The sequence below is a fragment of the Cydia pomonella genome, chromosome 2 (genome assembly GCF_033807575.1).
Source record: "Cydia pomonella isolate Wapato2018A chromosome 2, ilCydPomo1, whole genome shotgun sequence".
In the NCBI taxonomy this organism is placed as follows: Eukaryota; Metazoa; Arthropoda; class Insecta; order Lepidoptera; family Tortricidae; genus Cydia; species Cydia pomonella.
Window position 1 is genome coordinate 17357752 of NC_084704.1, and position 14806 is coordinate 17372557.

Consider the following 14806-nt stretch of genomic DNA (forward strand, 5'->3'; position numbering starts at 1 on the left):
TCTAGGGTTGAAGCGAAAAAAAAATTTCACCCCCACTTTACGTGTAGGGGAGGTACCCTAAAAAAAATTAAATTTTTAGATTTTATTGTACGACTTTGTCGGCTTTATTGATTTATATATCCATGCCAAATTTCAGCTTTCTAGCACTAACGACCACGGAGCAAAGCCTCGGACAGACAGACAGACAGACAGACAGACAGACAGACAGACGGACATGGTGAAACTATAAGGGTTCCGTTTTATGCCATTTGGCTACGGAACCCTAAAAAAGACCGCAATTTTTTTTTTTTTTAATAAATATAATAGGACATTATTACACAAATTGACTAAGTCCCACAGTAAGCTCAATAAGGCTTGTGTTGTAGGTAACTGGACAAAGATACATAATATATTATAATTATGAATACTTAAATACATAGAAACACCCATGACTCAGAAACAAAGATCCATGTTCATCACACAAATATGTGCTCTTACCAGGATTTGAACCCGGGATCATCAGCTTCATAGGCAGGGTCACTACCCACTAGGCCAGACCGGTCGTCTATTCTTCGTCTAATCTTGAATTTCTTTATTTTTGGTTTGATCATAATTAAAATTGATATCGGAGGATTTAACACAAGTTCATAGTCAAAAATTAAATTGATATCTATGAATCTGCTCTATATAAATCTATAGACAAAAGACTAGCTTCTTCAATGTTGAGTGTCATTCCCCTAGCTATAGAGCAAGATCCATAATACCTACCCATAGACCAGAGCCGCCAGACTTTACTTATTTTCTCATGAATAAAATGTATGGGATAATATAGTGTTAGTATGTACTTTTAATGTAGGTATGCATACTTGCTATATTAGCCCGATGGCCAATTGTCCGGTACAAGGTGCTAAAGTTTGGTAAAAAATAATACTAACTTTTCTTAAATTCCCATGGCTGATTTTTATGTATGATTTAGAAAATATTGTAAAAAATTGATAATCAACATTGCCAAGCCATTTCCGCCGGCAGTAACTTTTACCAGCCGCATTAGAGTTGTCAATAAATTATTGTAACCTTACTTATATTCTCACTCTTGATTTTTATATATGATACTAAGGGAACTATTACAAACCATTTTGTAAGTACCCAGACCAATTGGATGGGCCCAACCATCCCCCAGACGAAATAAAGTTTTACACAGACATACATATAAATAAGAACATTAGTAAGGTCTGGCGGCTCTGGGATCTTGGACTACTATACCGATTTGCTAATTCTCAGGAGATTCCACTTAGCTGTTGTGGTTGTAGATGGAATTTGGCACGAGTTATACAGTCACCAAAAATTAGATGCTAATAAAGCGGAAATTCCTGGGAATTTGCGAATAGGTATGCTCCACCGTAGACTGCATCATCACTTACCATCAGATGAGATCGTGGTCAAACGCCTGCCTATCTTAACATAATATATATAATATAACATTTCATAACATCAAATGTGGAAGCACCTCTATAACTTTGTGCAAGGTTATTGTACCTCTATAACTTTGTGCAAGGCTTCGAAGGATGTTAAGAATGAATTGCTCAATTTGGTATAATTGTTAATTTAGTTTTGAAAGGGGTCACTTAACATACAATTCTTTTAAAATACCTATAGGTAAACTAATTATCAGAAGCAAGTGTGATGAAAAATATATAGGTGCAGCTATGACCTATTTATATTGTATCGTCCATTAAATTTTTAGCGCAATATACTCATAATTATTATTTACGGACGTGGGACGTTGGGTAGGTACTTATAAAAATAGTCTGATTTAATTTGTAATTAGCATTTGTATCCGCATTCCTTCGTCTAGACTGGTTTTTCACTGTTCTGATAATATGTATAGATAGTTTGTAGGTATCCTAATTAACTAACCTCTACCACTTATTTCAGGCGGATGATAGAGAAGTTACCTATAGTATTTTCTAGCAAAAGGTGGCTGAGTTTTGGGAATGATTGGTTTATACTTTACCTGTTTAGTTAATTAATTTTATTTGATAAGCCTTCATTCAGTCCGTTGCTGCCCATGCCCAACAGATTCAGTTTAAATCGTAAACCTATAAAGTAGGTAACTAGGTTTGATGCAGTCGTAAGGCTACCCACCGCAACTAGGTACGTCTAAATTCCAAACGGGATTATCTAACGGCACTGATAAATCTGACATCTATAGGTAATTCTGAATCTGGTGACACGGCAGTGCCCCTGCCAAATTAAGCAAAGCAAATAGCCGTACCATCCTTTTCTCGAAGCCATTCAGGCCAATTTCTACTTCCTGTAATTTTGAGCTGGCTAAAGCTAGAACCCTTTTTTCGGTGACATATAGGCCATAATATGGCTTAGATTAGATATATTCTCAATACAATTTAATTTGAACTTTGCACGTCAAAGTTCCTTAGTTGTGTGTATAATAGTATTTATAAGTCATATTTTTCTTGTTTATTGTTTTTTTATTATGTGTGCTCATCGCCATCTCAATTAAAAAGTAGAAACTAAATTGTAATGATAGTTAACCTTTATTATGTTTAAGCATACGAAGGGTTAAAGAAAGTATACTCAACTCTAGCGTTATTAAAGTAGCGGGCTACATGTATTGTAGCAATAGCAACATATTCTGAGATTGTCCTCTCACTTTTAGTTTACGCTGCAGTTAGTTTACGCGAGATGGCGCTCTTTACTCGAGGCGAGGTGCTATAGTTATAGTTGTGAGCTATTAGCAGTATGAGCAGAATAGTGATACGTCTTAAAAATTGTCTATTAGGTACCTAGTATTGGTATTTAAGCTTCGACTTATTCCCTATATGCACGACCGTCACGCAACCTAACAGCCGCAAATCTAGGGGAAAACGTCAATTCCCTAAGTACATCTTACTCGTATAAAAATACTCCAAAACTAAAAACTAGTGAACGGATTTTCATACGACTTTTATCTATCAATAGAGTGATTCTTGAGGTAGGTTTATTATGTATACATATAACTTGTTAAGGTTTTGTGTAAATTGGTTGAAATATAACGATGTTGTCGGAAAAAATCACGCTGGCTAGGAGCTTTAATCGAAAACGCTGCCTAATCCGTTTGAGCTATAACAACACAATGTATGGTGGGGTTGTTTCTCTTTCATGGGTCTACAAAAAAGTCCGCGATGTTGAATGTCTATCTTTTAAGGATAACTTACTATACCCATTGCCGTCTCAAGTGGAATCCCGCCATGATATATGAAATGAGGTATAATAGTAGGTAGTCTTCCTCGAGCTATTTTGCTCGACACGTCAGTATCTTCCTTATGTGTCCGTGCGACTGGTGCGTAGACCGTTTTGCGGGCGTCGTGTCTTATGCACTGACATATATGTGTTATGGACCAAGTGATAAATTGGGCATTTTTCATAATGCCCGGGCATTTTTAAAAATGCTCAATTTGAGATGGCCATGTGATAATAAATATGCAAATAATTAAATTGCCCGGGCATTATACATACTGCCTCTCACCTATTGGGTAAAGTAATAAAAAAACATTTTTCAATACTATTATTTTTAATTTTAACATTAAAGTGAACGTAAAATTCCTTCGTTTCCTAAGATGCATATAGCTATGATTATACATCATCTGCCTGCGTCATTTCCCATCATCTGGGGTCGGCTCTCCTTGTCCGTTTTCTCCATTTTGGGCGATATCTGGGTTCATATTTGCTTGTTTCAGGTCTTTTTGGACCGTCCTTAGCCCTTTCCGCGCCCATGCTTCGTCGATGGCACCATGTGGTCTTCAGGGTGCCTGAGGATGTGCCCATACCAGTGTGTCTTAGAATAAACATTAAAGTATGAAAAATCAAAATACAAGTTATTTTTAAAAGTGGCTGAACGAATGTTGGTCAGTTTGAGGAGTACAGCCTACGGTTTAATTTTTTGCTCGTGTTACAGGCCACACCTGGTATTTTAGCAAATTTTGCCAGGTTTCAGTAATAATTTTTTTCTTTGTATCTTAAAGATTTATATTTACATTTCTTGCGCAGCAGAAGTCACAAGTCTACCCATAGATGATATTTTATTTTGTATAAATTCCAGGGAGTTCTATTACTGGCTATACAAGTGGCTTTATTGGTTTTGTAAAAAATAAGAGCTCCGTCAACGAAGTTTTGTACGGAGCTCTAAAAATGCATTAATTGTCAAACTTTTATATAAAAATGAGTTTTTTTTTCATTGTATGTTATAATTCCCTAGAATATAAAACTACGATGAGTACTCAACGGTTAATACTAGTATCTTATGAATTGGCAATAATCAACAATTTGGTTAGAATTTCTTCCGCCCTAGCGTGTTCAACCCAGAAAATCAGAATAATCGACATTTCTCTGAGACAATTATCCTGTATTATAATTCTTTATTTAATATTCAAAGATTACATTGATTTGCATAACTATGTAATTTCGAAGTAGAATTGTATTTAATGCCATTATAAATTTTAAAATTTTCCGGACTTGTGCATTTCGGACATAGTCAATTCAAAAATGTACATAAAATAGCTATTACAAATAGAGTCATGATTCTTCTTTGTAAAGATAGCAAATTTTATGAACTTTTTTGTAGCTTTGCATAACTCAACACCTACAAAGTGGTACCTTACCACGTTCAGTCCCACAAATATAAGTTCCCATACTCGAATATAACCTTATTAACGTAGTAAAAACAAGAAGGTGAACTTTTTACTAATGACATAATGATAAGAGAATGTTTATTATGCGCGTGCGGCACCTTATCTAATACTGCGTAACATGCGCATTGATAGAAATAAGATTATGTATGAGTATTATTATCTTATTAAAACGTTCATGTAATGATGTAGGCAGTTGTTCGAACGCTTTGAATTATCTCGTGTAAAGGCGAAAGACTTTTGAACTGAAGTACTTATACTAAGTATAGTTATGTACAGCGCCATCTATCGGCAAATAATCTAACTAATTTGCGCGATGTAATGCAAGTATGTTAGTTTTTCGAGGATAATTCTCTGTCATGTGAACCGATTTCAAAAAATGTTGTTTTATTTGAAACTTACAAAAATAATTACACAATTACTTACATTTAGTAACTAAGTCATACCCGCTCCTTATCGCTTCCGGTGCAAAAGTGCCCATAATGCTCACGGTATTACCCCGCTGAATGGCTATGGGCAGATGGCTTATTTGAATGTATATTTAATGTAATCCCATAGAAATTTCAAGTTTTATAAAGATCCGTAACGTTGGTTAAATTGCAAACTGAATTTGGAAAGGTTTTTTGTTACTTTAAAAAAGTTATCAAGATAGAGTTCTGATTATATTTTTCCTGTTAAATTTATAGTAATGTTAATATTATGTACAAATTTATTTTTTTTGTCGGTAAACTTTGGAGATAAGGGGTGGTATTTTTTTCACATTTTCCTTCATAAATCAAATTTGTAATTGTTATGAGACGCACAATGGCCACAAGCCATATAATACATGGAAAACGTATCAAAAAAGAGGTGTTGCCTTTCATCAAATGAGGTAGTTATTTTATATGTATATATATATTGGTAGTGATGAAATAGTTAAAATGTTAAACCTAAGTTTTTCACCTCGGAAGCTCATCGGATCTTTGTGTGTATAATATACAGTACAGTGAGGGAAATTGATATATTATAACTCGTATCTCTTGTAAATCTTTCACGGACCAGGCTGGTACTCTGAATCCACAGCACTCCTTTTGTGGTAGCATTTCTTCATCGACCTGGTCAGGCACCTCGAAATCAATTAAGGGTAATTCCATGAGACTGTAACGTCAGCAATTCGTTCTTACATTCATTAAGCAAATTTAAGGATCCAGATATCTACCTGTAGGGCTACGCCAGACATACAGACACTTAGATTTGCTTAATTAATGTAAGAACACACGAAAGAATTTGTAACTGACGTTACAGTCTCGTGGAATTACCCACAATGGTTTTTCAATGTCGGTACACATCTCAGGTCTGGTATATTCTAGCAGGATTGACCATTGCATTAGTAGTTGCAAACAGCTGAGCATTTGAGTCCTGCTGTCCTGCATTGCAACCACAACTGCTGGTACAACCTTTATTGCAGTTACAGTTACTTCAAATATTTGCAAACTTTTGAGAAGCTGTAGGTTAGAAACTACCTATTTGGCTTACTAAGACTAAATTATTGTTTCTTAAAAGTGTGCATTGTGACTTTTGCCGTAACTCCGGTTCTTGGTAGAAAAAAAATTACAAAAACTGAAAAAGTCCTAAAATTTAATGGATTTTCATATACTTTACAATGACCCTAAGGCAGTCCCAAGGGCTTTCGAGTTGGAACACTTTGATTTGTTATTACCATTTCATAACTACCAACATATCAAAAAACAGAACTACCTTATTTGATGTTAAGTAAAATGTACCAATTCCATAGGCTAATATTAATGTTATCTAAAACTGTTTTGTTAAGTACTTTTTTGTTAATCTTGTTGATAGGTATGATATTACATGTATGTCTTTTTCATCATGGAACAATGATGTTCTGGACCTTTGGGAGGCGTGCGCGGAGCCGAAGCCAATACGTATAGCCCCTTTTGACACTTTAATGAAATGCAAGGGGTACAACGAGCGGATGCTGCCCTTGCCCGTGTCATGGGAGGGAGATGTCATTGAGAGTTGATAGAATCTAAAGTGAACTAGGTTATTGGGTGAAAGCGATGGACTTAAGTACTGGGCTTTGGGATAAAAAACCGGACGCCTGCCTAATAAAACGGTATGCAGTTTTATTTCCGGCAGACGGTAACACAACCTCACAAGATGGCCCCCCACAAAAAAGTGACATCTATATGTAGGATGGCTCAAGAGCAACACTGGTGATTGTACATAATTATTTTTATTAAATTTTCATCTTCTAAATCTTACACGTAGACTATAATTAATTAATTAATTATCGACATTCTACATTTATTTCCAATGTCAACCTTGTGCAGCGTTATTACAATATAGGTAACTAGAACACCGTTTAATGAAAACATATGTTGATTACTTTATAATAATTATCACTCGATCTCGATGGTCTTGTTATTATGAGTCCTTATGGGGATCACTTACTAGTAGTATTTATCCTGATATTAGGGTCAAGTACTTGTCCTTTTTCTTTATAAATAAGTCATTCGGTCAGATCAGTCCGTCATTCAGTTACCATTCAAGATGGAAATAAGTAACATTTTTTTAAATGTTATAATTTTTCTATCGCTTGCAGTTGCCTACTTTTGTTTTTATTTACGTAAAAAATTATCATATTGGTCAAAGCGAGGCATCGAAGAATTACCGGCTACTCATTGGTTCTTTGGACACTTTAAAGAGGGTATTTTGTTCCAAGCAAGTCCTGGGTGGCATCTCGGACAACTATACAAGCGAGCAAGGAAAAATGCACCTTTTGTCGGCTTCTACATATTTCACAAGCCATGTCTTTTAGTAAAGGATCCAAAGATAATCCGACAAATACTAATAAAAGATTTTGATATTTTTCCTGACAGAAATTTTGCTGGAAATACTCAAAAGGACAGTATTGGCTTAAGGAATCTGTTTGCTATTAGAGGTCCAGAATGGAAATACATGAGACAAAAGTTTGCTCCGATAGTAACTAAATCGATGCAGCACATGCTAAGGCTTATGCTACAAACTGGAAAACCAATGTTGGAGTATATAGATCGCCAGAAAGAGAAACAGTTGGATGCTCAGGATTTGAGTTTTAAGTATGCGGCCGATCTGATCGCGAGCGTGGCGTTAGGAACGAATACAGATTCTTTTAGTAATCCTGATGGAGAAGTTCCCCGAATTTGTAAGTATAGTATATATTTATTTTTACCTACTTATTACTTACTTTTTACGTAGGAGGATATAGTAAAGGTGTTATCTCACATCTCCATATTTTAATAATATAAGGGTGTATAAACTGAATGGTGTATTTTCGATCCAGTGGAGGGATCGACAAAACTTTTCAAACATTATATAGGTAATATATTTTTCAACACACTTGCTCAAAACGACGTTTTTATTCCACCGATTTTTGGCTCATAATCCTAGATATTAAACACGCGTGCTTTTTTCAGTATATTATAATATAACACTTGGGCTTTTTCATTATATTATCCGACTGAGTTAAGAAGGTAACTGATTGCAATAATATGCATGGAAACGGAGCCTTCTTAATTTGGTCGAGTAATACATTTTATTAAACCAACTTTTAGGTTTCAAATGTTAGTTCAAAGAAGTTTTATCACACCAAACATAATTTATAGATTAAATTATCTCGTAAATTACATTAATGAATAAACATACAATTTTATCGATTTGATCTCCATCCGTCGAATAGAAATACAAAAATATTAGCTTTTTTACAATTTTTTAATTGGCTGTTTGTCGATTTCGTTCGCGCCTTTGCCTTGCGCGCGCATTGGAACCGTGCGTAAAAAAAAAACGAATCGTGCGTAAAAACGCGCCAACCATTTTCCGTATTTGTCATAAAATTGGAATAGTTTTGCATGTTTTTAGTTTATATATTGACGAACATGTCATTTTCAAGCATTGAACATGAAGAACACATAAAATTGACGCTGCCAGTAATACCTACTAATAGAGGCAAGAGCCGAGAACGATAGCTTTTTACCATCAAAATCGGGTGAAAAATAACTAGCGGCATATGAAACTTTTATTCAATGGAAAATCAGCAAAAACGCCCAGTCTTTCTTGGAAAACGTATAAGTAGCTTATTCCAATGAACTGGCGAATAAGTGCCTACAAGCCCAGCACGCTTTGGTGCAATTATTCGATGTTAAAACTGTAAGCCACCATTTTGAAAATTGTAGGTACCTTTACTGATTTGACAAAAGAATCTGATTTATAAGTTTTGTTTTTTCCTCGCAAGTGTGTTGAAAAACGTCGTATGAAACGCGTGTGCATTGCTCATTACCCACATCGGCTTTCTTATTGCGCGCTCGCTTACAGCTCGCGCACACAATATCGCCTCGTGTGTAATGACCAACTTAGCACACTTGTATCATAATGTACTATTTCTAGAGTGTCTTAAGTTTATTTTTACCCACTTCTCGAAAAGTATAACCTTTGGTATAACACACCAACACTAAGTATATCAAATATAGTTATTTTTCACAAGCTTTTATATTTTTTCAATTAACCATTGTAGAAATATTTCGATAAACATTTTAACTACTTTTTTCCCACTTGGCACTTGATTTAACAAATCAATCCACGTGCAATTTCTCAATGTAGTTATGTACTAACATATAGTCTTGGTTTGAATCAAACAACATGTGCGAGTAGAAACTCATATAGTATAACTACCTATATTTTGTTTCGTTGTTTCCAGTATCGTCATACTTCTACAGCTTCCGGCGCATGCTGGCGCTAGTGTCTGTGTTCTTCATGCCGGATGTCGTGGACCGAACAGGCTCTCTTCTGTTTTTTAACTCCAAGTTTATGAGGAAGGTGTTCTGGACCGCTATGGACGAGAGAGAGAAATCGGGAGAAAAGCGAGGCGATTTTATAGACTTTGCTAAACACCTTCAGAGTGAACAGCAAAACCCATTATATGGTAAGTAAGTATTTATTTATTAAGTACCTAATTTTAATTTGTATAGTTTAGAGTTACTTTTTTAGTCTAGTTTAAAACCTTTACTAAGTTAGATGAATAAAATATATAGGTAATACAAAAAAACTTACCTAATGAAATATTACCTCATGATATAACATGTAATACTTATTAAAATAGTTACCTAATTTGGCAGGACTTCTTTAGGATTACGATTAACGACACGTGTTTTGATAAAATCTGGAAAAACATAGACCTAAAGTATTACTCGTGTTTGAATCAATGCTATATTTTTGTAGCCGTGATGACACTATCAAAACACATATTGCTACAAGTCTGATTACAATGCCACTCACCACACTCCATCCCCTTCAGAATTCTCTGGTGATAATCTCGTGCATCAAGCGGGCACGTTTTTCTCCGGTTTCGAGTCCAGTGCCACTACAGCGGGGTTTACTTTGATGGAGCTGGCTCGACACAAGGCATTCCAAGACGAAGCTAGGGCGGACATTAGGCAGGCAATCGAGAAGCATGGTTGGACTTACGACGCTTTCAAGGAGATGAGGGTTCTGGAACAATGCATACGCGAGGCCATGAGAATGCACCCGCAGGTATCGACTCTGGACCGCGTTGGCAAAGAAGACTATAAGGTAAGTTTTCTTTGCATTGTAATGGTGGTAGCACTAGGTCTGATTGGTACCGAGGAGTCATGTAGCCTACCTATAGGCAGATGACCATGTATTCTTATTTAACAGCTTAATGAATAGATAAAGATCACGTACTACTAACAACTTTTATAGCTTTAGTCAACAGTCCATACAGAGCAAGTAGTAGGTATTTTTTAACTGCGGGTTTCTGTAAGGTCACACTATTATTGAGTAAACGTTCTTAATTAAAATGTGTTCTTCATATTTACTTAATTTTTGTTTTTTCATACAGATCCCCGGCACTAATTATACAATTGAAAAGGGAACTGCCATCTACATTTCTATCTACGGTTTGCATGAAGATCCAATGCACTTCGAGAACCCCAGAACCTATGATCCTGGGCGATTCAACAAGGACCGGGTGGTATCAGACGCCTATTTACCCTTCGGAGCAGGACCTAGGATGTGTCTTGGTTAGTTTTACCAAAATTGTCAGCTTTGGGACCTCAGTGGCTAGATTTAGCGCAGATCTATCCTTGTGGAAATAAATATGAGATCGGGATTGATTATATTCTCTGTGTTAGTCGTTAGGTTAAATGATAAGTTGATAATTGTCTATACCTACGTCAAAATTTGTTAAAGCAAATGTGTACGAGTATACCATGGAATTGCTTTTGGGTGATAAAGTATTTCAGTCGGAAATTGCGTATACTGAGTTTGGTTAGTCTCAAGTTTTGTTATTTTTTATGTTTTTTTTTTACACTGACCTAAATAAATTGACTAATTATATTTTTTGAAATACTGAGATTTAGAGAGAGACCTAAGACCACTAGGTATGTTTTTACTCAATATACTCTGGTTGTTATATCTATATTTTCTGGTAATAATAAGACGACAGCAAACAACATCCAACTATGATAAGTAAATATTTTTTTATATATGTAAATTTTTATACTTACCTACCTAAAGTACGTTTTGAGTATAGTGAGGCCATAATTGTAAAATCGTAGGGATATAGAGGGAGCTACTGAACTGAACTGGGCTGTGTGCTCATATTTTTCGTGAAACCATTTTTAGGGTTCCGTACCCAAAGGGTTAAATGGGACCCTATTACTGAGACTCTGCTGTCCGTCCGTCCGTCCGTCTGTCACCAAGCTGTATCTCATGAACCGTGATAGTTAGCCAGTTGAAATTTCTACAGATTATGTATTTCTTTTGCCGCTATAACAGGAAATAATCCCATACAAAAAAGTGATTTTGAGATAATGGTACGGAACCCTTCGTGCGCGAGTCCGACTCGTACTTGGCCGATTTTTTTATGAATACATTCTTTTACCCGACTGCCAAAGGGGGAGGGTAATGTTTTTCGAGTGTATGTATGTATTGTCTGTTTCTTTGTGACCTCCTGAAGCCTAAACGGCTTGATGGATTTTGATGTATGAGGTATCGTTAGATTCGTCTTGATCGCGGGAGTTTATTTGGGGGTAACTAAAAATTTATAAATAAAGAAATTAATTATTATAAAAAAAAAACAAAAAACCCGACTGCTCACTAAAAAGAGGAAAACAAGCCCCACAAGAATATGGTTGTTGCTTGTTAAGTTCACCATTTAGTAAAGTGTTACTTAGGTAGGCATTTTCGTTGGTAGCGGTCAAGTTGGTCCCCGCCTGCGATACTTACCATCAACGACAATATTCTTGTGGGGCTTGTTTTCCTCTTTTTAGTGTGCAGTCGGGTTTTTGTTTTTTTTTTTATAATATTTTTTTTTTCTCATGTACGGAATATCATTTGATATTTACCACTGGCTTTTCAGTGAAGAAAATCGTGAGGAAACCTGCTTACATCTGAGAAAATTTTAAAGTGTATTCAGTCTCCAACCCGCATTGAGCCAGCGTGGGGACTATAGCCCAAACCCTCTCGCGCATGAGAGGAGGCCTGTGCCCAGCAGTGGGACGTATCGTATATAGGCTGAATTATTTATTATCATTATTACGATTTTAAGGCTAATATAACTCTTGGTTCCAGGTACGAAAATTGGCTTATTGCACACTAAGGCTGTCGTGTCAATGATACTAGCTCACTATGAAATACATCAGAACCCAGAAGAGGAGCACGTGTTGGATTCGCGATCCACATTCACAGCAGCTGCCGATGGACTAATGATTCAGTTTAGGAAATTAGATGAAAATTAACTTATTTAATGGAATGGAATGGATTGGCATAGCCTAAGGTATTAAATAGTTACTTTACTTAAGAGGGAATAATAACTTTGCGATCATAACGAAGTAACGGTACTTTTTCTATGAAACTCCATTTCGGGAGAAAACTTAACAAATCACTTTGATTTTGATGTCGATCGCTTCACCATAACATATTCTAGGTTTATAGGTTTCGCTTTTTTGAAAAAAAAAATTGTTTTAGTTTTGCAAATTTAAAAAAAATAAAAACCTATAAACCTAGTTTTTCATTGTGTCAATAACATACCAAAAAATCAAGGAAAATGGAAAATGTTTAGAAGTGGAAAATATTTATTTTCTTTTTGTATGGACGAGTTCTTCCGTCTTAATTAAAGGTAATAGGAGTAGGTACCTAAAATATTTTATTGCAAAAAGATTGATATATTGGCATATATAGATTGTTGGGGATACACAAGTTCCTATTAAGAATTAATCTTGTGTACCTACACAAGATTGTTACTTTATATTATACCTGAGGGTTCTCAAGTCCTTACCTTTGGTTATGCCCTTCGGAGACACATGAACCTAATTCTTGTGTACCTAATTTCCGAGCGATATACTCATATTGTACAAGCCCTAGCACTGTTTTGTACAATTTTGTTAGTACCGACTTGGTTGCTTCGGCAACTCGCAATTTAACTAAATATACTGTACAGAATTGTAAACTAATTTCAATTACTAATATTAAAAATACATTTGCATATTACAGATACACAAACTAAACAATAGTAGGTAAGTAAGTATCTTTGTTCAATACGAATACAACTTTACTTAAGGGTCCTCTCACTGCTACACTGGGCCACTACTTTGACTAATTATTAGGATTTATGAAGAAAATGTAGAATTGTATTTTGTTCAAGTTATAGTTTATATCGAATATGCTAAAGGCGTTACGTACTTTCAACTATTTTAACGTTTATTTTTTATATTGTATATTTCACATGGCATGTTGCGTCTATATCTCAACGAGAGGGGGAGGGTTTAGGCTCGGCAACGCGCATGTCTCCTCTGGCGTTGCAGGCGTACATAGGCCACGGAGACTGCTTACCATCAGGCGGGCCGTATGCTTATTTGCCACCGACGTAGTATAAATAATATCTACTGCGCTTTTTGTATGATTAGAAAGAACTCCACAGAAGTAAGCAAGTTCGTTTATTACTCAGAATTTACTTCAAAATTTTACCGCATTACATTATATAAATAAATATCTTCATATTTACTTCTGTAGAGGCCTTCCTAATACTAATAATGCTAAGTTTAAAATGAACTACCTATAATTAATATTTATTGATTAATACTTTATTGCAATTAAAGTTATGTACGTAGTATTGGACTAATAAAGTATTTTTTTAATACAGTTGCTCAAAAAGTGCTACTTTACGTAGCTGTTTAGCGTGCGGAAAGTTGCATTACGCGAACTAGTGCTTTTTACTTTTCCACTTGTTCCAATTCATGACTACTTATTGATGAGTGTTAATGTTAGTTTCCTTTAAAAGTCATAATCAACATAAAAACCTGCTGTTAATGTAAAAATAGTAAATATGAGCATATTACATATTTTATTACTTACCTCTTCATCATTATAACACGTTAATTTTTAATATTGAATATTGAAAAACCGTTCTTAATAATTTGTCTGAATGGAACGGAATAGCTGCCGAAACGCCTGTAAAAGCAGAGGCGTTTTTCTTACTGCAAGAATGTTTTAAGTTTCCAAAGGCAACATTCGATATTGTTTTTATTCAATTTAAATATACCATACACAAATAATCGTTAATAACGATACTTAGGTAATAATAGTATAATATTTTATATTTACAATTGTGTCTGTCTTATAGAACATGCATACAAAAGTACTTGTTGATTTTCTTATTTTTTCGCAACTGTATCAAAAAATGTCGTTCGATACACGTGCGGAAATGTCTTTCTTCACTCGCCTACGGCTCGTGGCAAGATCTCTCGGTACGGTAAAAGTAATGACATACTTTCCGCACTAGCATCGAAATGTACTATTTTTGCACCGAAAATACATGGATATTGTTTTTTCAACAAAATATATACCATGTAATGAGAAGTAATTAAATTACACTTAGATATTTCCACTAACTTACCTCATTTCTCTCCATTTTTTGCTACGGGACCCTAAAAGCTACATCGCGAGAAGGTCTTTTAATTCATTAGTCTAACAGAAGGGACAATACGAACTTTAGAATAGGTCTCACTTCCCACGAGGTAATGACTTGCATTACGCGGCCATATTCGAGCCCACTGCAGAATTAGCGGCCACAATACTAGTCTTAGAAT

General features: G+C 35.3%; 1 protein-coding gene across 1 annotated transcript; it reads left to right on the top strand.

Moving 5' to 3' along the window:
- The first annotated feature begins 7053 nt into the window (after positions 1 to 7053).
- LOC133534545 (cytochrome P450 6k1-like) lies at positions 7054 to 14604 on the top strand. The gene is made up of 5 exons (XM_061873710.1): positions 7054 to 7848; positions 9397 to 9621; positions 9994 to 10268; positions 10558 to 10738; positions 12291 to 14604. The coding sequence occupies exons 1-5, from the start codon at positions 7215 to 7217 to the stop codon at positions 12455 to 12457; spliced, it is 1482 nt and encodes a 493-aa protein (XP_061729694.1). The 5' UTR covers positions 7054 to 7214; the 3' UTR covers positions 12458 to 14604.
- The last annotated feature ends 202 nt before the right edge of the window (positions 14605 to 14806 follow it).

Bases quoted from the DNA above. Each gene is read 5' to 3' on its own strand.
- LOC133534545 (XM_061873710.1), top strand. From the start codon at position 7,215: ATGGAAATAAGTAACATTTTTTTAAATGTTATAATTTTTCTATCGCTT. The intron at 9,622-9,993 runs GTAAGTAAGTAT...CATCCCCTTCAG, and splicing joins ACAGCAAAACCCATTATATG to AATTCTCTGGTGATAATCTC. The intron at 10,739-12,290 runs GTTAGTTTTACC...TCTTGGTTCCAG, and splicing joins AGGACCTAGGATGTGTCTTG to GTACGAAAATTGGCTTATTG.